The following is a 27,804-nucleotide window of genomic DNA, read 5'->3' as shown; positions in this document are numbered from 1 at the left end:
ATACAGGTACCCTGACCCCTGACCCTCTCAGTCAGAGATACATGCTGATAGACGGAGACAGAGCTGTGACTGGATCATACAGGTACCCTGACCCCTGACCCTCTCAGTCAGAGATACATGCTGATAGACAGAGCTGTGACTGGATCATACAGGTACCCTGACCCCTGACCCTCTCAGTCAGAGATACATGCTGATAGACGGAGACAGAGCTGTGACTGGATCATACAGGTACCCTGACCCCTGACCCTCTCAGTCAGAGATACATGCTGATAGACGGAGACAGAGCTGTGACTGGATCATACAGGTACCCTGACCTCTGACCCTCTCAGTCAGAGATACATGCTGGTAGACGGAGACAGAGCTGTGACTGGATCATACAGGTACCCTGACCCCTGACCCTCTCAGTCAGAGATACATGCTGATAGACGGAGACAGAGCTGTGACTGGATCATACAGGTACCCTGACCCCTGACCCTCTCAGTCAGAGATACATGCTGATAGACGGAGACAGAGCTGTGACTGGATCATACAGGTACCCTGACCCCTGACCCTCTCAGTCAGAGATACATGCTGGTAGACGGAGACAGAGCTGTGACTGGATCATACAGGTACCCTGACCTCTGACCCTCTCAGTCAGAGATACATGCTGATAGACGGAGACAGAGCTGTGACTGGATCATACAGGTACCCTGACCTCTGACCCTCTCAGTCAGAGATACATGCTGATAGACGGAGACAGAGCTGTGACTGGATCATACAGGTACCCTGACCCCTGACCCTCTCAGTCAGAGATACATGCTGATAGACGGAGACAGAGCTGTGACTGGATCATACAGGTACCCTGACCCCTGACCCTCTCAGTCAGAGATACATGCTGATAGACGGAGACAGAGCTGTGACTGGATCATACAGGTACCCTGACCTCTGACCCTCTCAGTCAGAGATACATGCTGATAGACGGAGACAGAGCTGTGACTGGATCATACAGGTACCCTGACCCCTGACCCTCTCAGTCAGAGATACATGCTGATAGAAGGAGACAGAGCTGTGACTGGATCATACAGGTACCCTGACCTCTGACCCTCTCAGTCAGAGATACATGCTGATAGACGGAGACAGAGCTGTGACTGGATCATACAGGTACCCTGACCCCTGACCCTCTCAGTCAGAGATACATGCTGATAGACGGAGACAGAGCTGTGACTGGATCATACAGGTACCCTGACCCCTGACCCTCTCAGTCAGAGATACATGCTGATAGACAGAGCCGTGACTGGATCATACAGGTACCCTGACCCCTGACCCTCTCAGTCAGAGATACATGCCGATAGACGGAGACAGAGCTGTGACTGGATCATACAGGTACCCTGACCCCTGACCCTCTCAGTCAGAGATACATGCTGATAGACGGAGACAGAGCTGTGACTGGATCATACAGGTACCCTGACCTCTGACCCTCTCAGTCAGAGATACATGCTGATAGACGGAGACAGAGCTGTGACTGGATCATACAGGTACCCTGACCCCTGACCCTCTCAGTCAGAGATGCATGCTGGTAGACAGAGCCGTGACTGGATCATACAGGTACCCTGACCCTGTATGTTCTCTCTCCTCAGCTTCACGTGGTCGGCGTCTCGTCTGGACCGGAACTTGATCACGGTTCTGAGCGGTCAGGCAGTTGAGACGTTCGACAAACAGTTCCGTGATCTCTACATGACCTCTAGGGGTGTGTCCCTCGCCAAGATTCCGCTGGAGGAGGAGCCTATCCCTGACCTCACCCCCATCGCCACCCCTGTCCCGGTCTCCGCAGCTGTTGCTAGGAAACTAATCAACCCTAAATACGCACTAGTTACGTCACAGGCTAAAGCTAACAATGCTAGCCCAGCTAGCTCTGCTAACGACTCTAGCAACAAGAACTCCACTACCCAAAATCCTCTGGGACGGGTTCTAAAGCCTGCCAGAGAGCCAGTGGAGGCCCCGCCCCTCCACCCAGGACTAGCCAATCTGGAGAAGGCGTACCTGATCCCATACCTGCCCACCTGGCCGGAGCCAGACCCCCCCCGCGACGTGATTGGCTTCATCAACGTGAGAGACGCGTCCCGCCCCCAACAGGTTTGTTACTCTATACTGTTTCCCTTTCCCCTCACCCTAACCCTTTCCCCTCACCCTAACCCTTTCCCCTCACCCTAACCCTTTCCCCTCACCCTAACCCTTTCCCCTCACCCTAACCCTTTCTCCTCACCCTAACCCTTTCCCCTCACCCTAACCCTTTCCCCTCACCCTAACCCTTTCTCCTCACCCTAACCCTTTCTCCTCACCCTAACCCTTTCTCCTCACCCTAACCCTTTCCCCTAACCCTAAACCTTTCTCCTCACCCTTTCTCCTCACCCTAACCCTTTCCCCTAACCCTTTCTCCTCACCCTAACACTTTCTCCTCACCCTAACACTTTCTCCTCACCCTAACCCTTTCCCCTAACCCTTTCTCCTCACCCTTTCTCCTCACCCTAACCCTTTCTCCTCACCCTTTCTCCTCACCCTCACCCTTTCTCCTCACCCTAACCCTTTCTCCTCACCCTTTCTCCTCACCCTAACCCTTTCTCCTCACCCTTTCTCCTCACCCTAACCCTTTCTCCTCACCCTTTCTTCTCACCCTTTCTCCTCACCCTAACCCTTTCCCCTAACCCTTTCTCCTCACCCTAACCCTTTCTCCTCACCCTTTCTCCTCACCCTAACCCTTTCTCCTCACCCTTTCTCCTCACCCTTTCTCCTTACCCTTTCTCCTCACCCTCACCCTTTCTCCTCACCCTAACCCTTTCTCCTCACCCTTTCTCCTCACCCTTTCCCCTCACCCTTTCTCCTCACCCTTTCTCCTTACCCTTTCTCCTCACCCTAACCCTTTCTCCTCACCCTAACCCTTTCCCCTAACCCTTTCTCCTCACCCTAACCCTTTCTCCTCACCCTAACCCTTTCTCCTCACCCTTTCTCCTCACCCTTTCTCCTCACCCTAACCCTCTCTCCTCACCCTTTCTCCTCACCCTTTCTCCTTACCCTTTCTCCTCACCCTAACCCTCTCTCCTCACCCTAACCCTTTCTCCTCACCCTTTCTCCTCACCCTTTCCCCTCACCCTTTCTCCTCACCCTTTCTCCTTACCCTTTCTCCTCACCCTAACCCTCTCTCCTCACCCTAACCCCTTCTCCTCACCCTAACCCTCTCTCCTCACCCTAACCCTTTCTCCTAACCCTTTCTCCTCACCCTTTCTCCTCACCCTAACCCTTTCTCCTCACCCTTTCTCCTCACCCTAACCATTTCTCCTCACCCTTTCTCCTCACCCTCACCCTCTCTCCTCACCCTAACCCTTTCTCCTCACCCTTTCTCCTCACCCCAACCTTTCTCTCCTCACCCTAACCCTTTCTCCTAACCCTTTCTCCTAACCCTTTCTCCTCACCCTAACCCTCTCTTCCTCACCCTAACCCTCTCTTCCTCCCCCTAACCCTCTCTTCCTCACCCTAACCCTTTCTCCTAACCCTCTCTCCTCACCCTAACCCTCTCTCCTCACTCTAACCCTCTCTCCTCACCCTAACCCTCTCTCCTCACCCTAACCCTCTCTCCTCACCCTAACCCTTTCTCCTTACCCTTTCTCCTCACCCTAACCCTTTCTCCTCACCCTTTCTCCTCACCCTAACCCTCTCTCCTCACCCTCTCTCCTCACCCTAACCCTCTCTTCCTCACCCTAACCCTTTCTCCTCACCCTAACCCTTTCTCATCACCCTTTCTCCTCACCCTAACCCTCTCTCCTCACCCTCTCTCCTCACCCTAACCCTCTCTTCCTCACCCTAACCCTTTCTCCTCACCCTAACCCTTTCTCCTCACCCTAACCCTTTCTCCTCACCCTCTCTCCTCACCCTCACCCTTTCTCCTCACCCTAACCCTCTCTCCTGTCCCTTTCTCCTCACTCTTTCTCCTCACCCTAACCCTCTCTCCTCACCCTTTCGCCTCACCCTCTCTCCTCACACTAACCATTTCTCCTCACCCTAACCCTTTCTCCTCACCCTTTCTCCTCACCCTAACCCTTTCTCCTCACCCTTTCTCCTCACCCTAACCCTTTCTCCTCACCCTTTCTCCTCACCCTAACCCTTTCTCCTCACCCTTTCTCCTCACCCTAACCCTCTCTCCTCACCCTAACCCTTTCTCCTCACCCTTTCTCCTAACCCTTTCTCCTCACCCTAACCCTCTCTCCTCACACTAACCCGCTCTCCTCACCCTAACCCTTTCTCCTAACCTTTTCTCCTCACCCTAACCCTCTCTCCTCACCCTAACCCTTTCTCCTAACCCTTTCTCCTCACCCTTTCTCTAACACATGTAACATGTGTAGGTCCTGACTGATAATGTTTCTGACTGTTAACAGGTCCACCTCCAGAGAAGTCAACAGTTTGAGACCAGCCAGGCCATCAGGTTCAGCTCTCCCTTCAGCCTGCCTGAGAAACCCCTACCTGAGACTGCTACTCTACGGAATACACAGCACGACAAACAGACGCCTGATACACAGAACCCTGATACACAGAACCCTGACACGCCTGATACACAGAACCCCGATACACAGAACCCTGATACGCCTGATACACAGAACCCTGATACACAGAACCCTGACACGCCTGATACACAGAACCCCGATACACAGAACCCTGATACGCCTGATACACAGAACCCTGATACACCTGATACACAACACCCTGATACACCTGACATAAACCCCTCCGCCCCTCCAGTCCCTAAACCTCGCACCCTGCAGCTCCTCATTAGCCCTGCCCATTCTCACCAGTCTGGCCAACCACAGGTCAGCCTGGTCCCCAGGACCGAAAGCCAATCAGGGACACCGCCTGCCTCCATTAGCCAATCGGAAACACTGATGGATACCAAGTCCCGCCATGGGCAGAGAGACGAGAAAGAGGAGGAGGAGGAAGGGCTTGAGGAGGAGTGGCTAGAGGAGGAGGAGTGGGTGGAGGAGGGGCTAGAGGGGAGGCGGGGCAACAGTAGTCATGACGATAATGACAGCATCACGGCGCTATGTGACCAGACAGCCAATAACACGTCGTCTGACGACTTATACTACGAGTGCAACGAATCAGAACCCACAGAATCCTCGCCGGTGGCCAATGGGTTAACAGCAGAGTTGGGCCAGGTTGGCAAGGGTCATCGTCATGGAAATGGGGTCAATGTGATGGCGAGGTTCTCCCAGAGCATGCTGGAACTTCGGCCTCACAGCCAATCAGACGACAGGGGAGTTCTAATGAGCCAATCACAGGACAGAAGGGGTCAACAGACACGCCCTCAGCCACACAGACACATCGGACAGGTGAGACACCCACACCGTGGGTTAATAACCCTCACTAGGAGAGGACCAGATTAGACCTAGGGGTCAACAGACACATCAGACAGGTGGAGACACTGTGGGTTAATAACCCTCACTAGGAGAGGACCAGATTAGACCTAGGGGTCAACAGACACATCAGACAGGTGGAGACACCGTGGGTTAATAACCCTCACTAGGAGAGGACCAGATTAGACCTAGGGGTCAACAGACACATCAGACAGGTGGAGACACCGTGGGTTAATAACCCTCACTAGGAGAGGACCAGATTAGACCTAGGGGTCAACAGACACATCAGACAGGTGGAGACACCGTGGGTTAATAACCCTCACTAGGAGAGGACCAGATTAGACCTAGGGGTCAACAGACACATCAGACAGGTGGAGACACCGTGGGTTAATAACCCTCACTAGGAGAGGACCAGATTAGACCTAGGGGTCAACAGACACATCAGACAGGTGGAGACACCGTGGGTTAATAACCCTCACTAGGAGAGGACCAGATTAGACCTAGGGGTCAACAGACACATCAGACAGGTGGAGACACCGTGGGTTAATAACCCTCACTAGGAGAGGACCAGATTAGACCTAGGGGTCAACAGACACATCAGACAGGTGGAGACACCGTGGGTTAATAACCCTCACTAGGAGGGGACCAGATTAGACCTAGGGGTCAACAGACACATCAGACAGGTGGAGACACCGTGGGTTAATAACCCTCACTAGGAGAGGACCAGATTAGACCTAGGGGTCAACAGACACATCAGACAGGTGGAGACACCGTGGGTTAATAACCCTCACTAGGAGAGGACCAGATTAGACCTAGGGGTCAACAGACACATCAGACAGGTGGAGACACCGTGGGTTAATAACCCTCACTAGGAGAGGACTAGATTAGACCTAGGGGTCAACAGACACATCAGACAGGTGGAGACACCGTGGGTTATTAACCCTCACTAGGAGAGGACCAGATTAGACCTGGGGGTCAACAGACACATCAGACAGGTGGAGACACCGTGGGTTATTAACCCTCACTAGGAGAGGACCAGATTAGACCTAGGGGTCAACAGACACATCAGACAGGTGGAGACACCGTGGGTTAATAACCCTCACTAGGAGAGGACCAGATTAGACCTAGGGGTCAACAGACACATCAGACAGGTGGAGACACCGTGGGTTAATAACCCTCACTAGGAGAGGACCAGATTAGACCTAGGGGTCAACAGACACATCAGACAGGTGGAGACACCGTGGGTTAATAACCCTCACTAGGAGAGGACCAGATTAGACCTAGGGGTCAACAGACACATCAGACAGGTGGAGACACCGTGGGTTAATAACCCTCACTAGGAGAGGACCAGATTAGACCTAGGGGTCAACAGACACATCAGACAGGTGGAGACACCGTGGGTTAATAACCCTCACTAGGAGAGGACCAGATTAGACCTAGGGGTCAACAGACACATCAGACAGGTGGAGACACCGTGGGTTAATAACCCTCACTAGGAGAGGACCAGATTAGACCTAGGGGTCAACAGACACATCAGACAGGTGGAGACACCGTGGGTTAATAACCCTCACTAGGAGAGGACCAGATTAGACCTAGGGGTCAACAGACACATCAGACAGGTGGAGACACCGTGGGTTAATAACCCTCACTAGGAGGGGACCAGATTAGACCTAGGGGTCAACAGACACATCAGACAGGTGGAGACACCGTGGGTTAATAACCCTCACTAGGAGAGGACCAGATTAGACCTAGGGGTCAACAGACACATCAGACAGGTGGAGACACCGTGGGTTAATAACCCTCACTAGGAGAGGACCAGATTAGACCTAGGGGTCAACAGACACATCAGACAGGTGGAGACACCGTGGGTTAATAACCCTCACTAGGAGAGGACTAGATTAGACCTAGGGGTCAACAGACACATCAGACAGGTGGAGACACCGTGGGTTATTAACCCTCACTAGGAGAGGACCAGATTAGACCTGGGGGTCAACAGACACATCAGACAGGTGGAGACACCGTGGGTTATTAACCCTCACTAGGAGAGGACCAGATTAGACCTAGGGGTCAACAGACACATCAGACAGGTGGAGACACCGTGGGTTAATAACCCTCACTAGGAGAGGACCAGATTAGACCTAGGGGTCAACAGACACATCAGACAGGTGGAGACACCGTGGGTTAATAACCCTCACTAGGAGAGGACCAGATTAGACCTAGGGGTCAACAGACACATCAGACAGGTGGAGACACCGTGGGTTAATAACCCTCACTAGGAGAGGACCAGATTAGACCTAGGGGTCAACAGACACATCAGACAGGTGGAGACACCGTGGGTTAATAACCCTCACTAGGAGAGGACCAGATTAGACCTAGGGGTCAACAGACACATCAGACAGGTGGAGACACCGTGGGTTAATAACCCTCACTAGGAGAGGACCAGATTAGACCTAGGGGTCAACAGACACATCAGACAGGTGGAGACACCGTGGGTTAATAACCCTCACTAGGAGAGGACCAGATTAGACCTAGGGGTCAACAGACACATCAGACAGGTGGAGACACCGTGGGTTAATAACCCTCACTAGGAGAGGACCAGATTAGACCTAGGGGTCAACAGACACATCAGACAGGTGGAGACACCGTGGGTTAATAACCCTCACTAGGAGAGGACCAGATTAGACCTAGGGGTCAACAGACACATCAGACAGGTGGAGACACCGTGGGTTAATAACCCTCACTAGGAGAGGACCAGATTAGACCTAGGGGTCAACAGACACATCAGACAGGTGGAGACACCGTGGGTTAATAACCCTCACTAGGAGGGGACCAGATTAGACCTAGGGGTCAACAGACACATCAGACAGGTGGAGACACCGTGGGTTAATAACCCTCACTAGGAGAGGACCAGATTAGACCTAGGGGTCAACAGACACATCAGACAGGTGGAGACACCGTGGGTTAATAACCCTCACTAGGAGAGGACCAGATTAGACCTAGGGGTCAACAGACACATCAGACAGGTGGAGACACCGTGGGTTAATAACCCTCACTAGGAGAGGACCAGATTAGACCTAGGGGTCAACAGACACATCAGACAGGTGGAGACACCGTGGGTTATTAACCCTCACTAGGAGAGGACCAGATTAGACCTGGGGGTCAACAGACACATCAGACAGGTGGAGACACCGTGGGTTATTAACCCTCACTAGGAGAGGACCAGATTAGACCTAGGGGTCAACAGACACATCAGACAGGTGGAGACACCGTGGGTTAATAACCCTCACTAGGAGAGGACCAGATTAGACCTAGGGGTCAACAGACACATCAGACAGGTGGAGACACCGTGGGTTAATAACCCTCACTAGGAGAGGACCAGATTAGACCTAGGGGTCAACAGACACATCAGACAGGTGGAGACACCGTGGGTTAATAACCCTCACTAGGAGAGGACCAGATTAGACCTAGGGGTCAACAGACACATCAGACAGGTGGAGACACCGTGGGTTAATAACCCTCACTAGGAGAGGACCAGATTAGACCTAGGGGTCAACAGACACATCAGACAGGTGGAGACACCGTGGGTTAATAACCCTCACTAGGAGAGGACCAGATTAGACCTAGGGGTCAACAGACACATCAGACAGGTGGAGACACCGTGGGTTAATAACCCTCACTAGGAGAGGACCAGATTAGACCTAGGGGTCAACAGACACATCAGACAGGTGGAGACACCGTGGGTTAATAACCCTCACTAGGAGAGGACCAGATTAGACCTAGGGGTCAACAGACACATCAGACAGGTGGAGACACCGTGGGTTAATAACCCTCACTAGGAGAGGACCAGATTAGACCTAGGGGTCAACAGACACATCAGACAGGTGGAGACACCGTGGGTTAATAACCCTCACTAGGAGGGGACCAGATTAGACCTAGGGGTCAACAGACACATCAGACAGGTGGAGACACCGTGGGTTAATAACCCTCACTAGGAGAGGACCAGATTAGACCTAGGGGTCAACAGACACATCAGACAGGTGGAGACACCGTGGGTTAATAACCCTCACTAGGAGAGGACCAGATTAGACCTAGGGGTCAACAGACACATCAGACAGGTGGAGACACCGTGGGTTAATAACCCTCACTAGGAGAGGACTAGATTAGACCTAGGGGTCAACAGACACATCAGACAGGTGGAGACACCGTGGGTTATTAACCCTCACTAGGAGAGGACCAGATTAGACCTGGGGGTCAACAGACACATCAGACAGGTGGAGACACCGTGGGTTATTAACCCTCACTAGGAGAGGACCAGATTAGACCTAGGGGTCAACAGACACATCAGACAGGTGGAGACACCGTGGGTTAATAACCCTCACTAGGAGAGGACCAGATTAGACCTAGGGGTCAACAGACACATCAGACAGGTGGAGACACCGTGGGTTAATAACCCTCACTAGGAGAGGACTAGATTAGACCTAGGGGTCAACAGACACATCAGACAGGTGGAGACACCGTGGGTTAATAACCCTCACTAGGAGAGGACCAGATTAGACCTAGGGGTCAACAGACACATCAGACAGGTGGAGACACCGTGGGTTAATAACCCTCACTAGGAGAGGACCAGATTAGACCTAGGGGTCAACAGACACATCAGACAGGTGGAGACACCGTGGGTTAATAACCCTCACTAGGAGAGGACCAGATTAGACCTAGGGGTCAACAGACACATCAGACAGGTGGAGACACCGTGGGTTAATAACCCTCACTAGGAGAGGACCAGATTAGACCTAGGGGTCAACAGACACATCAGACAGGTGGAGACACCGTGGGTTAATAACCCTCACTAGGAGAGGACCAGATTAGACCTAGGGGTCAACAGACACATCAGACAGGTGGAGACACCGTGGGTTAATAACCCTCACTAGGAGAGGACCAGATTAGACCTAGGGGTCAACAGACACATCAGACAGGTGGAGACACCGTGGGTTAATAACCCTCACTAGGAGAGGACCAGATTAGACCTAGGGGTCAACAGACACATCAGACAGGTGGAGACACCGTGGGTTAATAACCCTCACTAGGAGAGGACCAGATTAGACCTAGGGGTCAACAGACACATCAGACAGGTGGAGACACCGTGGGTTAATCTGTGCTCTGTGTTAATTAAATCTTATTGAAAGTTTAAAGGAAGTTATTGAAAAACCTCCAAATAACCACGCTGAATCACAACTGGCCGTGATCGGCCCTGTGCAGTCCGGGTTTTGGCTGGTGTAGGCCGTGATTGGCCCTGCGCCGTCCGGGTTTTGGCTGGTGTAGGCCGTGATTGGACCCTGCGCCGTCCGGGTTTGGCTGGTGTAGGCCGTGATTGGCCCTGCGCCGTCCGGGTTTGGCTGGTGTAAGCCGTGATTGGCCCAGCGCCGTCCGGGTTTGGCTGGTGTAGGCCGTGATTGTAAATAACAATTTGTTCTTAGCTGACTTGCCTAGTTAAATAAATTAATGGATAGAGATACATGGTCTTCGCATACTGAGACAGAGGAGCACTGTTTTGCCTAGTTAAATAAAGAGATACACATACTGAGACAGAGGAGCACTGTTTTGCCTAGTTAAATAAAGAGATACACATACTGAGACAGAGGAGCACTGTTTTGCCTAGTTAAATAAAGAGATACACATGCTGAGACAGAGGAGCACTGTTTTGCCTAGTTAAATAAAGAGATACACATACTGAGACAGAGGAGCACTGTTTTGCCTAGTTAAATAAAGAGATACACATGCTGAGACAGAGGAGCACTGTTTTGCCTAGTTAAATAAAGAGATACATATACTGAGACAGAGGAGCACTGTTTTGCCTAGTTAAATAAAGAGATACACATACTGAGACAGGGGAGCACTGTTTTGCTCAGATCTCCGGTTATATCGTTGGTTCCTTGGAGGTTGTGGAAATGAACCTGTTTTTGTTTCCAATTGGTTCTCTGAACGAAGCCATACGTTTCCTGACCAGTAAAACTAAACGTGTTTGAATGATTCTGAGAAGGAAGAGAACATTTAGCCTGTTCTGGGAACTAAAATGTTTAGGTTGCAGGGAGGTTCTGAGAATGTTTAGGATGCAGGGAGGTTCTGAGAATGTTTAGGATGCAGGGAGGTTCTGAGAACGTTTAGGATGCAGGGAGGTTCTGAGAATGTTTAGGATGCAGGGAGGTTCTGAGAATGTTTAGGTTGCAGGGAGGTTCTGAGAATGTTTAGGATGCAGGGAGGTTCTGAGAATGTTTAGGATGCAGGGAGGTTCTGAGAACGTTTAGGATGCAGGGAGGTTCTGAGAATGTTTAGGATGCAGGGAGGTTCTGAGAATGTTTAGGATGCAGGGAGGTTCTGAGAATGTTTAGGATGCCGGGAGGTTCTGAGAATGTTTAGGATGCAGGGAGGTTCTGAGAACGTTTAGGATGCAGGGAGGTTCTGAGAACGTTTAGGATGCAGGGAGGTTCTGAGAATGTTTAGGATGCAGGGAGGTTCTGAGAATGTTTAGGTTGCAGGGATGTTCTGAGAACGTTTTATTATGGTTCTGAGAATGTTTTCTTCTGAGGTTTTCTGTTCTTAGAACGTCAATAAATTATTGGTTAGTTACAAAGAAAAAGCCATATCTCTGTCCAGTGTCTGTTGTTTTGCCCATCTTAATCTTTTCTTTTTATTGGCCAGTCTGAGATATGGCTTTTTCTTTGTAACTCTGTCTAGAAGGCCAGCATCCCGGAGTTGCCTCTTCACTGTTGACGTTGAGACTGGTGTTTTGCGGGTACTATTTAATGAAGCTGCCAGTTGAGGACTTGTGAGGCGTCTGTCTCTCAAACTAGACACTCTAATGTACTTGTCCTCTTGCTCAGTTGTGCACCGGGGCCTCCCACTCCTCTTTCTATTCTGGTTAGAGCCAGTTTGCTCTGTTCTGTGAAGGGAGTAGCGTTGTCCGAGATCTTCAGTTTCTGGCCATTTCTCACATGGAACAGCCTTCATTTCTCACATGGAACAGCCTTCATTTCTCACATGGAACAGCCTTCATTTCTCACATGGAACAGCCTTCATTTCTCACATGGAACAGCCTTCATTTCTCACATGGAACAGCCTTCATTTCTCACATGGAACAGCCTTCATTTCTCACATGGAACAGCCTTCATTTCTCAGAACAAGAATAGACTGACGAGTTTCTGGCCATTTCTCACATGGAACAGCCTTCATTTCTCAGAACAAGAATAGACTGACGAGTTTCTGGCCATTTCTCACATGGAACAGCCTTCATTTCTCAGAACAAGAATAGACTGACGAGTTTCTGGCCATTTCTCACATGGAACAGCCTTCATTTCTCACAACAAGAATAGACTGACGAGTTTCTGGCCATTTCTCACATGGAACAGCCTTCATTTCTCACAACAAGAATAGACTGACGAGTTTCAGAAGAAAGTTATTTGTTTCTGGCCATTTTGAGTCTGTAATCGAACCCACAAATGCTGATGCTCCAGATACTCAACTAGTCTAAATAAGGCCAGTTTTATTGCTTTTTTAATCAGAACAACAGTTTTCAGCCGTGCTAACATAATTGCAAAAGGGTTTTCTAATGATCAATTAGCCTTTTAAAATGATACACTTGGATTAGCTAAAACATTTCTAAGTGACCCCAAACTTTTGAACGGAAGTGTATATCCAGTGGAGAGAAAAAAACTGTCCTGAGCAGGAAACTCTGAGGGCCCGGAATAGGCTGATTGATACAATGTTGCACTTCACTAGCCACAGTGTTGGTCCAGCCCAAGTGATGATTTGATACAATGTTTCACATCACTATCCACAGTGTTGGTCCAGCCCAAGTGATGATTTGATACAATGTTGCACATCACTATCCACAGTGTTGGTCCAGCCCAAGTGATGATTTGATACAATGTTGCACATCACTATCCACAGTGTTGGTCCAGCCCAAGTGATGATTTGATACAATGTTGCACATCACTATCCACAGTGTTGGTCCAGCCCAAGTGAGGATTTGATACAATGTTGCACATCACTAGCCACAGTGTTGGTCCAGCCCAAGTGATGATTTGATACAATGTTGCACATCACTATCCACAGTGTTGGTCCAGCCCAAGTGATGATTTGATACAATGTTGCACATCACTATCCACAGTGTTGGTCCAGCCCAAGTGATGATTTGATACAATGTTGCACATCACTATCCACAGTGTTGGTCCAGCTCAAGTGATGATTTGATACAATGTTGCACATCACTATCCACAGTGTTGGTCCAGCCCAAGTGATGATTTGATACAATGTTGCACATCACTATCCACAGTGTTGGTCCAGTCCAAGTGATGATTTGATACAATGTTGCACATCACTATCCACAGTGTTGGTCCAGCCCAAGTGATGATTTGATACAATGTTGCACATCACTAGCAATAGCTCAACTCAAGACAGATGGAAAGGGAGGCAGACAGACGGAGTAGATACTACTGTTTTTATTTGTTGACTTCAGGTTCTACTGTATTTTACTAGTTGATGATGGAAGTTCTAGGTCTACTGTATTTTACTAGTTGATGATGGAAGTTCTAGGTCTACTGTAATTTACTAGTTGATGATGGAAGGTCTAGGTCTACTGTATTTTACTAGTTGATGGAAGGTCTAGGTCTACTGTATTTTACTAGTTGATGATGGAAGGTCTACTGTATTTTACTAGTTGATGATGGAAGGTCTACTGTATTTTACTAGTTGATGATGGAAGTTCTAGGTCTACTGTATTTTACTAGTTGATGATGGAAGGTCTACTGTATTTTACTAGTTGATGATGGAAGGTCTAGGTCTACTGTATTTTACAAGTTGATGGAAGTTCTAGGTCTACTGTATTTTACTAGTTGATGATGGAAGTTCTAGGTCTACTGTATTTTACTAGTTGATACCTGGGTACAGAGGGCTGGGTGTTACCTGGGTACAGAGGGTTGGGTGTTACCTGGGTACAGAGGGTTGGGTGTTACCTGGGTACAGAGGGCTGGGTGTTACCTGGGTACAGAGGGCTGTGTGTTACCTGGGTACAGAGCTCTGCTGATCATGCCTGGAAGTATGATGAATATGAATGGTAACATCTTGAGGTAGGACGCCAGGATAGAAGCTCCTTTGGCATGAGACAGGTTCTTAGCTGACAGGGACCTCTGCACGATGACCTAAACACACACAGACACACACACACACACACACACGAATGTTTGAGAAAATAAAGAGTGTCTTCATGACCAATAGAAACAGTCCTGTGTAATAACTGTCTGGACGTTAACTGAACGGTGACATAAGTCAGGCAGTATGGGTCAGGGTCAGGGCAGTGTGTTAGTATGTAGATCTAACTGTAGTCAGGCAGTATGGATCAGGGCAGTGTGTTAGTATGTAGATCTAACTGTAGTCAGGCAGTATGGGTCAGGGTGTTAGTATGTAGATCTAACTGTAGTCAGGCAGTATGGGTCAGGGTCAGGGCAGTGTGTTAGTATGTAGATCTAACTGTAGTCAGGCAGTATGGGTCAGGGCAGTGTGTTAGTATGTAGATCTAACTGTAGTCAGGCAGTATGGGTCAGGGCAGTGTGTTAGTATGTAGATCTAACTGTAGTCAGGCAGTATGGGTCAGGGCAGGGTGTTAGTATGTAGATCTAACTGTAGTCAGGCAGTATGGGTCAGGGTCAGAGCAGTGTGTTAGTATGTAGATCTAACTGTAGTCAGGCAGTATGGATCAGGGCAGTGTGTTAGTATGTAGATCTAACTGTAGTCAGGCAGTATGGGTCAGGGCAGGGTGTTAGTATGTAGATCTAACTGTAGTCAGGCAGTATGGGTCAGGGCAGTGTGTTAGTATGTAGATCTAACTGTAGTCAGGCAGTATGGGTCAGGGTCAGGACAGTGTGTTAGTATGTAGATCTAACTGTAGTCAGGCAGTATGGGTCAGGGTCAGGACAGTGTGTTAGTATGTAGATCTAACTGTAGTCAGGCAGTATGGGTCAGGGCAGTGTGTTAGTATGTAGATCTAACTGTAGTCAGGCAGTATGGGTCAGGGCAGTGTGTTAGTATGTAGATCTAACTGTAGTCAGGCAGTATGGGTCAGGGTCAGGACAGTGTGTTAGTATGTAGATCTAACTGTAGTCAGGCAGTATGGGTCAGGACAGTGTGTTAGTATGTAGATCTAACTGTAGTCAGGCAGTATGGGTCAGGGCAGGGTGTTAGTATGTAGATCTAACTGTAGTCAGGCAGTATGGGTCAGGGTCAGGGCAGTGTGTTAGTATGTAGATCTAACTGTAGTCAGGCAGTATGGGTCAGGGTCAGGACAGTGTGTTAGTATGTAGATCTAACTGTAGTCAGGCAGTATGGGTCAGGGCAGTGTGTTAGTATGTAGATCTAACTGTAGTCAGGCAGTATGGGTCAGGGCAGTGTGTTAGTATGTAGATCTAACTGTAGTCAGGCAGTATGGGTCAGGGTAGTGTGTTAGTATGTAGATCTAACTGTAGTCAGGCAGTATGGGTCAGGGTCAGGGCAGTGTGTTAGTATGTAGATCTAACTGTAGTCAGGCAGTATGGGTCAGGGTCAGGGCAGGGTGTTAGTATGTAGATCTAACTGTAGTCAGGCAGTATGGGTCAGGGTCAGGGCAGTGTGTTAGTATGTAGATCTAACTGTAGTCAGGCAGTATGGGTCAGGGTCAGGACAGTGTGTTAGTATGTAGATCTAACTGTAGTCAGGCAGTATGGGTCAGGGTCAGGGCAGTGTGTTAGTATGTAGATCTAACTGTAGTCAGGCAGTATGGATCAGGGTCAGGGCAGTGTGTTAGTATGTAGATCTAACTGTAGTCAGGCAGTATGGGTCAGGGTCAGGACAGTGTGTTAGTATGTAGATCTAACTGTAGTCAGGCAGTATGGGTCAGGGTCAGGGCAGTGTGTTAGTATGTAGATCTAACTGTAGTCAGGCAGTATGGATCAGGGTCAGGGCAGTGTGTTAGTATGTAGATCTAACTGTAGTCAGGCAGTATGGGTCAGGGCAGTGTGTTAGTATGTAGATCTAACTGTAGTCAGGCAGTATGGGTCAGGGTCAGGGCAGTGTGTTAGTATGTAGATCTAACTGTAGTCAGGCAGTATGGGTCAGGGCAGTGTGTTAGTATGTAGATCTAACTGTAGTCAGGCAGTATGGGTCAGGGTCAGGGCAGTGTGTTAGTATGTAGATCTAACTGTAGTCAGGCAGTATGGGTCAGGACAGTGTGTTAGTATGTAGATCTAATTGTAGTCAGGCAGTATGGGTCAGGGCAGGGTGTTAGTATGTAGATCTAACTGTAGTCAGGCAGTATGGGTCAGGGTCAGGGCAGTGTGTTAGTATGTAGATCTAACTGTAGTCAGGCAGTATGGGTCAGGGTCAGGGCAGTGTGTTAGTATGTAGATCTAACTGTAGTCAGGCAGTATGGGTCAGGGTCAGGACAGTGTGTTAGTATGTAGATCTAACTGTAGTCAGGCAGTATGGGTCAGGGCAGGGTGTTAGTATGTAGATCTAACTGTAGTCAGGCAGTATGGGTCAGGGTCAGGGCAGTGTGTTAGTATGTAGATCTAACTGTAGTCAGGCAGTATGGGTCAGGGTCAGGGCAGTGTGTTAGTATGTAGATCTAACTGTAGTCAGGTAGTATGGGTCAGGGCAGGGTGTTAGTATGTAGATCTAACTGTAGTCAGGCAGTATGGGTCAGGGCAGTGTGTTAGTATGTAGATCTAACTGTAGTCAGGCAGTATGGGTCAGGACAGGGTGTTAGTATGTAGATCTAACTGTAGTCAGGCAGTATGGGTCAGGGCAGTGTGTTAGTATGTAGATCTAACTGTAGTCAGGCAGTATGGGTCAGGACAGGGTGTTAGTATGTAGATCTAACTGTAGTCAGGCAGTATGGGTCAGGGTCAGGGCAGGGTGTTAGTATGTAGATCTAACTGTAGTCAGGCAGTATGGGTCAGGGCAGTGTGTTAGTATGTAGATCTAACTGTAGTCAGGCAGTATGGGTCAGGGCAGTGTGTTAGTATGTAGATCTAACTGTAGTCAGGCAGTATGGGTCAGGGTCAGGGCAGGGTGTTAGTATGTAGATCTAACTGTAGTCAGGCAGTATGGGTCAGGGTCAGGGCAGGGTGTTAGTATGTAGATCTAACTGTAGTCAGGCAGTATGGGTCAGGGCAGTGTGTTAGTATGTAGATCTAACTGTAGTCAGGCAGTATGGGTCAGGGCAGTGTGTTAGTATGTAGATCTAACTGTAGTCAGGCAGTATGGGTCAGGGCAGTGTGTTAGTATGTAGATCTAACTGTAGTCAGGCAGTATGGGTCAGGGTCAGGGCAGTGTGTTAGTATGTAGATCTAACTGTAGTCAGGCAGTATGGGTCAGGGCAGTGTGTTAGTATGTAGATCTAACTGTAGTCAGGCAGTATGGGTCAGGGTCAGGACAGTGTGTTAGTATGTAGATCTAACTGTAGTCAGGCAGTATGGGTCAGGGTCAGGGCAGTGTGTTAGTATGTAGATCTAACTGTAGTCAGGCAGTATGGGTCAGGGTCAGGGCAGGGTGTTAGTATGTAGATCTAACTGTAGTCAGGCAGTATGGGTCAGGACAGGGTGTTAGTATGTAGATCTAACTGTAGTCAGGCAGTATGGGTCAGGGTCAGGGCAGGGTGTTAGTATGTAGATCTAACTGTAGTCAGGCAGTATGGGTCAGGGCAGTGTGTTAGTATGTAGATCTAACTGTAGTCAGGCAGTATGGGTCAGGGCAGTGTGTTAGTATGTAGATCTAACTGTAGTCAGGCAGTATGGGTCAGGGTCAGGGCAGGGTGTTAGTATGTAGATCTAACTGTAGTCAGGCAGTATGGGTCAGGGTCAGGGCAGGGTGTTAGTATGTAGATCTAACTGTAGTCAGGCAGTATGGGTCAGGGCAGTGTGTTAGTATGTAGATCTAACTGTAGTCAGGCAGTATGGGTCAGGGCAGTGTGTTAGTATGTAGATCTAACTGTAGTCAGGCAGTATGGGTCAGGGCAGTGTGTTAGTATGTAGATCTAACTGTAGTCAGGCAGTATGGGTCAGGGTCAGGGCAGTGTGTTAGTATGTAGATCTAACTGTAGTCAGGCAGTATGGGTCAGGGCAGTGTGTTAGTATGTAGATCTAACTGTAGTCAGGCAGTATGGGTCAGGGTCAGGACAGTGTGTTAGTATGTAGATCTAACTGTAGTCAGGCAGTATGGGTCAGGGTCAGGGCAGTGTGTTAGTATGTAGATCTAACTGTAGTCAGGCAGTATGGGTCAGGGTCAGGGCAGGGTGTTAGTATGTAGATCTAACTGTAGTCAGGCAGTATGGGTCAGGGTCAGGGCAGTGTGTTAGTATGTAGATCTAACTGTAGTCAGGCAGTATGGGTCAGGACAGTGTGTTAGTATGTAGATCTAACTGTAGTCAGGCAGTATGGGTCAGGGCAGGGTGTTAGTATGTAGATCTAACTGTAGTCAGGCAGTATGGGTCAGGGTCAGGGCAGTGTGTTAGTATGTAGATCTAACTGTAGTCAGGCAGTATGGGTCAGGGTCAGGGCAGTGTGTTAGTATGTAGATCTAACTGTAGTCAGGCAGTATGGGTCAGGGCAGTGTGTTAGTATGTAGATCTAACTGTAGTCAGGCAGTATGGGTCAGGGCAGTGTGTTAGTATGTAGATCTAACTGTAGTCAGGCAGTATGGGTCAGGGTCAGGACAGTGTGTTAGTATGTAGATCTAACTGTAGTCAGGCAGTATGGGTCAGGGTCAGGGCAGTGTGTTAGTATGTAGATCTAACTGTAGTCAGGCAGTATGGGTCAGGGTCAGGGCAGGGTGTTAGTATGTAGATCTAACTGTAGTCAGGCAGTATGGGTCAGGACAGTGTGTTAGTATGTAGATCTAACTGTAGTCAGGCAGTATGGGTCAGGGCAGGGTGTTAGTATGTAGATCTAACTGTAGTCAGGCAGTATGGGTCAGGGTCAGGGCAGTGTGTTAGTATGTAGATCTAACTGTAGTCAGGCAGTATGGGTCAGGGTCAGGGCAGTGTGTTAGTATGTAGATCTAACTGTAGTCAGGCAGTATGGGTCAGGGCAGTGTGTTAGTATGTAGATCTAACTGTAGTCAGGCAGTATGGGTCAGGGTCAGGGCAGTGTGTTAGTATGTAGATCTAACTGTAGTCAGGCAGTATGGGTCAGGGTCAGGACAGTGTGTTAGTATGTAGATCTAACTGTAGTCAGGCAGTATGGGTCAGGGTCAGGGCAGTGTGTTAGTATGTAGATCTAACTGTAGTCAGGCAGTATGGGTCAGGGTCAGGGCAGGGTGTTAGTATGTAGATCTAACTGTAGTCAGGCAGTATGGGTCAGGGCAGTGTGTTAGTATGTAGATCTAACTGTAGTCAGGCAGTATGGGTCAGGGCAGTGTGTTAGTATGTAGATCTAACTGTAGTCAGGCAGTATGGGTCAGGGTCAGGGCAGTGTGTTAGTATGTAGATCTAACTGTAGTCAGGCAGTATGGGTCAGGGCAGTGTGTTAGTATGTAGATCTAACTGTAGTCAGGCAGTATGGGTCAGGGCAGAGTTTTAGTATGTAGATCTAACTGTAGTCAGGCAGTATGGGTCAGGGCAGTGTGTTAGTATGTAGATCTAACTGTAGTCAGGCAGTATGGGTCAGGGCAGTGTGTTAGTATGTAGATCTAACTGTAGTCAGGCAGTATGGGTCAGGGTCAGAGCAGTGTGTTAGTATGTAGATCTAACTGTAGTCAGGCAGTATGGGTCAGGGTCAGGGCAGTGTGTTAGTATGTAGATCTAACTGTAGTCAGGCAGTATGGGTCAGGGTCAGGGCAGTGTGTTAGTATGTAGATCTAACTGTAGTCAGGCAGTATGGGTCAGGGTCAGAGCAGTGTGTTAGTATGTAGATCTAACTGTAGTCAGGCAGTATGGGTCAGGGTCAGGGCAGGGTGTTAGTATGTAGATCTAACTGTAGTCAGGCAGTATGGGTCAGGGTCAGGGCAGTGTGTTAGTATGTAGATCTAACTGTAGTCAGGCAGTATGGGTCAGGGTCAGGGCAGTGTGTTAGTATGTAGATCTAACTGTAGTCAGGCAGTATGGGTCAGGGTCAGGGCAGTGTGTTAGTATGTAGATCTAACTGTAGTCAGGCAGTATGGGTCAGGGTCAGGGCAGTGTGTTAGTATGTAGATCTAACTGTAGTCAGGCAGTATGGGTCAGGTTAGTGTGTTAGTATGTAGATCTAACTGTAGTCAGGCAGTATGGGTCAGGGCAGTGTGCTAGTATGTAGATCTAACTGTAGTCAGGCGGTATGGGTCAGGGTCAGGGCAGTGTGTTAGTATGTAGATCTAACTGTAGTCAGGCAGTATGGGTCAGGGCAGTGTGTTAGTATGTAGATCTAACTGTAGTCAGGCAGTATGGGTCAGGGCAGAGTTTTAGTATGTAGATCTAACTGTAGTCAGGCAGTATGGGTCAGGGCAGTGTGTTAGTATGTAGATCTAACTGTAGTCAGGCAGTATGGGTCAGGGCAGTGTGTTAGTATGTAGATCTAACTGTAGTCAGGCAGTATGGGTCAGGGTCAGAGCAGTGTGTTAGTATGTAGATCTAACTGTAGTCAGGCAGTATGGGTCAGGGCAGGGTGTTAGTATGTAGATCTAACTGTAGTCAGGCAGTATGGGTCAGGGCAGGGTGTTAGTATGTAGATCTAACTGTAGTCAGGCAGTATGGGTCAGGGCAGTGTGTTAGTATGTAGATCTAACTGTAGTCAGGCAGTATGGGTCAGGGTCAGGGCAGGGTGTTAGTATGTAGATCTAACTGTAGTCAGGCAGTATGGGTCAGGGTCAGGGCAGTGTGTTAGTATGTAGATCTAACTGTAGTCAGGTAGTATGGGTCAGGGCAGTGTGTTAGTATGTAGATCTAACTGTAGTCAGGCAGTATGGGTCAGGGTCAGGGCAGTGTGTTAGTATGTAGATCTAACTGTAGTCAGGCAGTATGGGTCAGGGCAGGGTGTTAGTATGTAGATCTAACTGTAGTCAGGCAGTATGGGTCAGGGTCAGGGCAGTGTGTTAGTATGTAGATCTAACTGTAGTCAGGCAGTATGGGTCAGGGTCAGGGCAGGGTGTTAGTATGTAGATCTAACTGTAGTCAGGCAGTATGGATCAGGGTCAGGGCAGTGTGTTAGTATGTAGATCTAACTGTAGTCAGGCAGTATGGGTCAGGGCAGGGTGTTAGTATGTAGATCTAACTGTAGTCAGGCAGTATGGGTCAGGGTCAGGGCAGTGTGTTAGTATGTAGATCTAACTGTAGTCAGGCAGTATGGGTCAGGGTCAGGGCAGGGTGTTAGTATGTAGATCTAACTGTAGTCAGGCAGTATGGGTCAGGGCAGGGTGTTAGTATGTAGATCTAACTGTAGTCAGGCAGTATGGGTCAGGGCAGTGTGTTAGTATGTAGATCTAACTGTAGTCAGGCAGTATGGGTCAGGGCAGTGTGTTAGTATGTAGATCTAACTGTAGTCAGGCAGTATGGGTCAGGGCAGTGTGTTAGTATGTAGATCTAACTGTAGTCAGGCAGTATGGGTCAGGGTCAGGGCAGGGTGTTAGTATGTAGATCTAACTGTAGTCAGGCAGTATGGGTCAGGGCAGTGTGTTAGTATGTAGATCTAACTGTAGTCAGGCAGTATGGGTCAGGGCAGGGTGTTAGTATGTAGATCTAACTGTAGTCAGGCAGTATGGGTCAGGGCAGGGTGTTAGTATGTAGATCTAACTGTAGTCAGGCAGTATGGGTCAGGGCAGGGTGTTAGTATGTAGATCTAACTGTAGTCAGGCAGTATGGGTCAGGGTCAGGGCAGTGTGTTAGTATGTAGATCTAACTGTAGTCAGGCAGTATGGGTCAGGGCAGTGTGTTAGTATGTAGATCTAACTGTAGTCAGGCAGTATGGGTCAGGGCAGTGTGTTAGTATGTAGATCTAACTGTAGTCAGGCAGTATGGGTCAGGGTCAGGGCAGGGTGTTAGTATGTAGATCTAACTGTAGTCAGGTAGTATGGGTCAGGGCAGGGTGTTAGTATGTAGATCTAACTGTAGTCAGGCAGTATGGGTCAGGGCAGTGTGTTAGTATGTAGATCTAACTGTAGTCAGGCAGTATGGGTCAGGGTCAGGGCAGTGTGTTAGTATGTAGATCTAACTGTAGTCAGGCAGTATGGGTCAGGGTCAGGGCAGGGTGTTAGTATGTAGATCTAACTGTAGTCAGGCAGTATGGGTCAGGGCAGTGTGTTAGTATGTAGATCTAACTGTAGTCAGGCAGTATGGGTCAGGGCAGGGTGTTAGTATGTAGATCTAACTGTAGTCAGGCAGTATGGGTCAGGGCAGTGTGTTAGTATGTAGATCTAACTGTAGTCAGGCAGTATGGGTCAGGGCAGTGTGTTAGTATGTAGATCTAACTGTAGTCAGGCAGTATGGGTCAGGGTCAGGGCAGGGTGTTAGTATGTAGATCTAACTGTAGTCAGGCAGTATGGGTCAGGGTCAGGGCAGTGTGTTAGTATGTAGATCTAACTGTAGTCAGGCAGTATGGGTCAGGGCAGTGTGTTAGTATGTAGATCTAACTGTAGTTAGGCAGTATGGGTCAGGGTCAGGGCAGTGTGTTAGTATGTAGATCTAACTGTAGTCAGGCAGTATGGGTCAGGGCAGTGTGTTAGTATGTAGATCTAACTGTAGTCAGGCAGTATGGGTCAGGGTCAGGGCAGTGTGTTAGTATGTAGATCTAACTGTAGTCAGGCAGTATGGGTCAGGGCAGTGTGTTAGTATGTAGATCTAACTGTAGTCAGGCAGTATGGGTCAGGGTCAGGGCAGTGTGTTAGTATGTAGATCTAACTGTAGTCAGGCAGTATGGGTCAGGGTCAGGGCAGTGTGTTAGTATGTAGATCTAACTGTAGTCAGGCAGTATGGGTCAGGGTCAGGGCAGGGTGTTAGTATGTAGATCTAACTGTAGTCAGGCAGTATGGGTCAGGGTCAGGGCAGTGTGTTAGTATGTAGATCTAACTGTAGTCAGGCAGTATGGGTCAGGGCAGTGTGTTAGTATGTAGATCTAACTGTAGTCAGGCAGTATGGGTCAGGGCAGGGTGTTAGTATGTAGATCTAACTGTAGTCAGGCAGTATGGGTCAGGGTCAGGACAGTGTGTTAGTATGTAGATCTAACTGTAGTCAGGCAGTATGGGTCAGGGTCAGGACAGTGTGTTAGTATGTAGATCTAACTGTAGTCAGGCAGTATGGGTCAGGGTCAGGGCAGTGTGTTAGTATGTAGATCTAACTGTAGTCAGGCAGTATGGGTCAGGGCAGGGTGTTAGTATGTAGATCTAACTGTAGTCAGGCAGTATGGGTCAGGGTCAGGGCAGTGTGTTAGTATGTAGATCTAACTGTAGTCAGGCAGTATGGGTCAGGGCAGTGTGTTAGTATGTAGATCTAACTGTAGTCAGGCAGTATGGGTCAGGGCAGTGTGTTAGTATGTAGATCTAACTGTAGTCAGACAGTATGGGTCAGGGTCAGGGCAGTGTGTTAGTATGTAGATCTAACTGTAGTCAGGCAGTATGGGTCAGGGTCAGGGCAGTGTGTTAGTATGTAGATCTAACTGTAGTCAGGCAGTATGGGTCAGGGCAGTGTGTTAGTATGTAGATCTAACTGTAGTCAGGCAGTATGGGTCAGGGCAGGGTGTTAGTATGTAGATCTAACTGTAGTCAGGCAGTATGGGTCAGGGCAGTGTGTTAGTATGTAGATCTAACTGTAGTCAGGCAGTATGGGTCAGGGTCAGGGCAGTGTGTTAGTATGTAGATCTAACTGTAGTCAGGCAGTATGGGTCAGGGCAGTGTGTTAGTATGTAGATCTAACTGTAGTCAGGCAGTATGGGTCAGGGCAGGGTGTTAGTATGTAGATCTAACTGTAGTCAGGCAGTATGGGTCAGGGTCAGGGCAGTGTGTTAGTATGTAGATCTAACTGTAGTCAGGCAGTATGGGTCAGGGTCAGGGCAGGGTGTTAGTATGTAGATCTAACTGTAGTCAGGCAGTATGGGTCAGGGTCAGGGCAGGGTGTTAGTATGTAGATCTAACTGTAGTCAGGCAGTATGGGTCAGGGTCAGGGCAGTGTGTTAGTATGTAGATCTAACTGTAGTCAGGCAGTATGGGTCAGGGCAGTGTGTTAGTATGTAGATCTAACTGTAGTCAGGCAGTATGGGTCAGGGCAGTGTGTTAGTATGTAGATCTAACTGTAGTCAGGCAGTATGGGTCAGGGCAGTGTGTTAGTATGTAGATCTAACTGTAGTCAGGCAGTATGGGTCAGGGTCAGGGCAGGGTGTTAGTATGTAGATCTAACTGTAGTCAGGCAGTATGGGTCAGGGTCAGGGCAGTGTGTTCGTATGTAGATCTAACTGTAGTCAGGCAGTATGGGTCAGGGCAGTGTGTTAGTATGTAGATCTAACTGTAGTCAGGCAGTATGGGTCAGGGCAGTGTGTTAGTATGTAGATCTAACTGTAGTCAGGCAGTATGGATCAGGGTCAGGGCAGTGTGTTAGTATGTAGATCTAACTGTAGTCAGGCAGTATGGGTCAGGGTCAGGGCAGTGTGTTAGTATGTAGATCTAACTGTAGTCAGGCAGTATGGGTCAGGGCAGGGTGTTAGTATGTAGATCTAACTGTAGTCAGGCAGTATGGGTCAGGGCAGTGTGTTAGTATGTAGATCTAACTGTAGTCAGGCAGTATGGGTCAGGGTCAGGGCAGTGTGTTAGTATGTAGATCTAACTGTAGTCAGGCAGTATGGGTCAGGGTCAGGGCAGTGTGTTAGTATGTAGATCTAACTGTAGTCAGGCAGTATGGGTCAGGACAGTGTGTTAGTATGTAGATCTAACTGTAGTCAGGTAGTATGGGTCAGGGTCAGGACAGTGTGTTAGTATGTAGATCTAACTGTAGTCAGGCAGTATGGATCAGGGTCAGGGCAGTGTGTTAGTATGTAGATCTAACTGTAGTCAGGCAGTATGGGTCAGGGCAGTGTGTTAGTATGTAGATCTAACTGTAGTCAGGCAGTATGGGTCAGGGCAGTGTGTTAGTATGTAGATCTAACTGTAGTCAGGCAGTATGGGTCAGGGTCAGGACAGTGTTAGTATGTAGATCTAACTGTAGTCAGGCAGTATGGGTCAGGGCAGGGTGTTAGTATGTAGATCTAACTGTAGTCAGGCAGTATGGGTCAGGGCAGGGTGTTAGTATGTAGATCTAACTGTAGTCAGGCAGTATGGGTCAGGGTCAGGGCAGTGTGTTAGTATGTAGATCTAACTGTAGTCAGGCAGTATGGGTCAGGGTCAGGGCAGTGTGTTAGTATGTAGATCTAACTGTAGTCAGGCAGTATGGGTCAGGGCAGGGTGTTAGTATGTAGATCTAACTGTAGTCAGGCAGTATGGGTCAGGGCAGGGTGTTAGTATGTAGATCTAACTGTAGTCAGGCAGTATGGGTCAGGGTCAGGGCAGTGTGTTAGTATGTAGATCTAACTGTAGTCAGGCAGTATGGGTCAGGGTCAGGGCAGTGTGTTAGTATGTAGATCTAACTGTAGTCAGGCAGTATGGGTCAGGGTCAGGGCAGTGTGTTAGTATGTAGATCTAACTGTAGTCAGGCAGTATGGGTCAGGGCAGTGTGTTAGTATGTAGATCTAACTGTAGTCAGGCAGTATGGGTCAGGGCAGTGTGTTAGTATGTAGATCTAACTGTAGTCAGGCAGTATGGGTCAGGGTCAGGGCAGGGTGTTAGTATGTAGATCTAACTGTAGTCAGGCAGTATGGGTCAGGGCAGTGTGTTAGTATGTAGATCTAACTGTAGTCAGGCAGTATGGGTCAGGGCAGTGTGTTAGTATGTAGATCTAACTGTAGTCAGGCAGTATGGGTCAGGGCAGGGTGTTAGTATGTAGATCTAACTGTAGTCAGGCAGTATGGGTCAGGGTCAGGACAGTGTGTTAGTATGTAGATCTAACTGTAGTCAGGCAGTATGGGTCAGGGCAGTGTGTTAGTATGTAGATCTAACTGTAGTCAGGCAGTATGGGTCAGGGCAGTGTGTTAGTATGTAGATCTAACTGTAGTCAGGCAGTATGGGTCAGGGCAGGGTGTTAGTATGTAGATCTAACTGTAGTCAGGCAGTATGGGTCAGGGTCAGGACAGTGTGTTAGTATGTAGATCTAACTGTAGTCAGGCAGTATGGGTCAGGGCAGTGTGTTAGTATGTAGATCTAACTGTAGTCAGGCAGTATGGGTCAGGGCAGTGTGTTAGTATGTAGATCTAACTGTAGTCAGGCAGTATGGGTCAGGGTCAGGGCAGGGTGTTAGTATGTAGATCTAACTGTAGTCAGGCAGTATGGGTCAGGACAGTGTGTTAGTATGTAGATCTAACTGTAGTCAGGTAGTATGGGTCAGGGCAGGGTGTTAGTATGTAGATCTAACTGTAGTCAGGCAGTATGGGTCAGGGCAGTGTGTTAGTATGTAGATCTAACTGTAGTCAGGCAGTATGGGTCAGGGTCAGGGCAGGGTGTTAGTATGTAGATCTAACTGTAGTCAGGCAGTATGGGTCAGGACAGTGTGTTAGTATGTAGATCTAACTGTAGTCAGGCAGTATGGGTCAGGGTCAGGGCAGGGTGTTAGTATGTAGATCTAACTGTAGTCAGGCAGTATGGGTCAGGGCAGTGTGTTAGTATGTAGATCTAACTGTAGTCAGGCAGTATGGGTCAGGGCAGTGTGTTAGTATGTAGATCTAACTGTAGTCAGGCAGTATGGGTCAGGGTCAGGGCAGTGTGTTAGTATGTAGATCTAACTGTAGTCAGGCAGTATGGGTCAGGACAGTGTGTTAGTATGTAGATCTAACTGTAGTCAGGTAGTATGGGTCAGGGTCAGGGCAGTGTGTTAGTATGTAGATCTAACTGTAGTCAGGCAGTATGGGTCAGGGTCAGGGCAGTGTGTTAGTATGTAGATCTAACTGTAGTCAGGCAGTATGGGTCAGGGCAGTGTGTTAGTATGTAGATCTAACTGTAGTCAGGCAGTATGGGTCAGGGCAGGGTGTTAGTATGTAGATCTAACTGTAGTCAGGCAGTATGGGTCAGGGCAGTGTGTTAGTATGTAGATCTAACTGTAGTCAGGCAGTATGGGTCAGGTTAGTGTGTTAGTATGTAGATCTAACTGTAGTCAGGCAGTATGGGTCAGGGTCAGGGCAGGGTGTTAGTATGTAGATCTAACTGTAGTCAGGCAGTATGGGTCAGGGCAGTGTGTTAGTATGTAGATCTAACTGTAGTCAGGCAGTATGGGTCAGGGCAGTGTGTTAGTATGTAGATCTAACTGTAGTCAGGCAGTATGGGTCAGGGCAGTGTGTTAGTATGTAGATCTAACTGTAGTCAG

At 48.6% G+C, this 27,804-nt stretch overlaps 2 protein-coding genes across 2 annotated transcripts in view; one reads left to right on the top strand and one right to left on the bottom strand.

The window, feature by feature from the left end:
* The window catches only part of LOC118948935 (sodium/glucose cotransporter 5-like), a 105,378-nt gene that overhangs the window by 31,161 nt on the left and 46,413 nt on the right, over positions 1 to 27,804 (bottom strand). The window contains exon 10 of the mRNA XM_036973573.1: positions 14,437 to 14,572. Coding sequence (XP_036829468.1) covers positions 14,437 to 14,572 — 136 coding nt within the window. The remainder of the gene's footprint in view (positions 1 to 14,436; positions 14,573 to 27,804) is intronic.
* Positions 1 to 27,804, top strand: part of LOC110511521 (protein FAM83G) — a 49,920-nt gene that overhangs the window by 10,851 nt on the left and 11,265 nt on the right. The window contains exons 4-5 of the mRNA XM_036973572.1: positions 1,617 to 2,112; positions 4,407 to 5,354. Of these exons, the coding sequence (XP_036829467.1) occupies positions 1,617 to 2,112; positions 4,407 to 5,354 (1,444 nt within the window). The remainder of the gene's footprint in view (positions 1 to 1,616; positions 2,113 to 4,406; positions 5,355 to 27,804) is intronic.

This window comes from Oncorhynchus mykiss, unplaced genomic scaffold, assembly GCF_013265735.2.
Source record: "Oncorhynchus mykiss isolate Arlee unplaced genomic scaffold, USDA_OmykA_1.1 un_scaffold_270, whole genome shotgun sequence".
Taxonomy (NCBI): Eukaryota; Metazoa; Chordata; class Actinopteri; order Salmoniformes; family Salmonidae; genus Oncorhynchus; species Oncorhynchus mykiss.
Note: the sequence above shows the minus strand (reverse complement) of the source record. Positions and strands in the feature narration are given on the sequence as shown.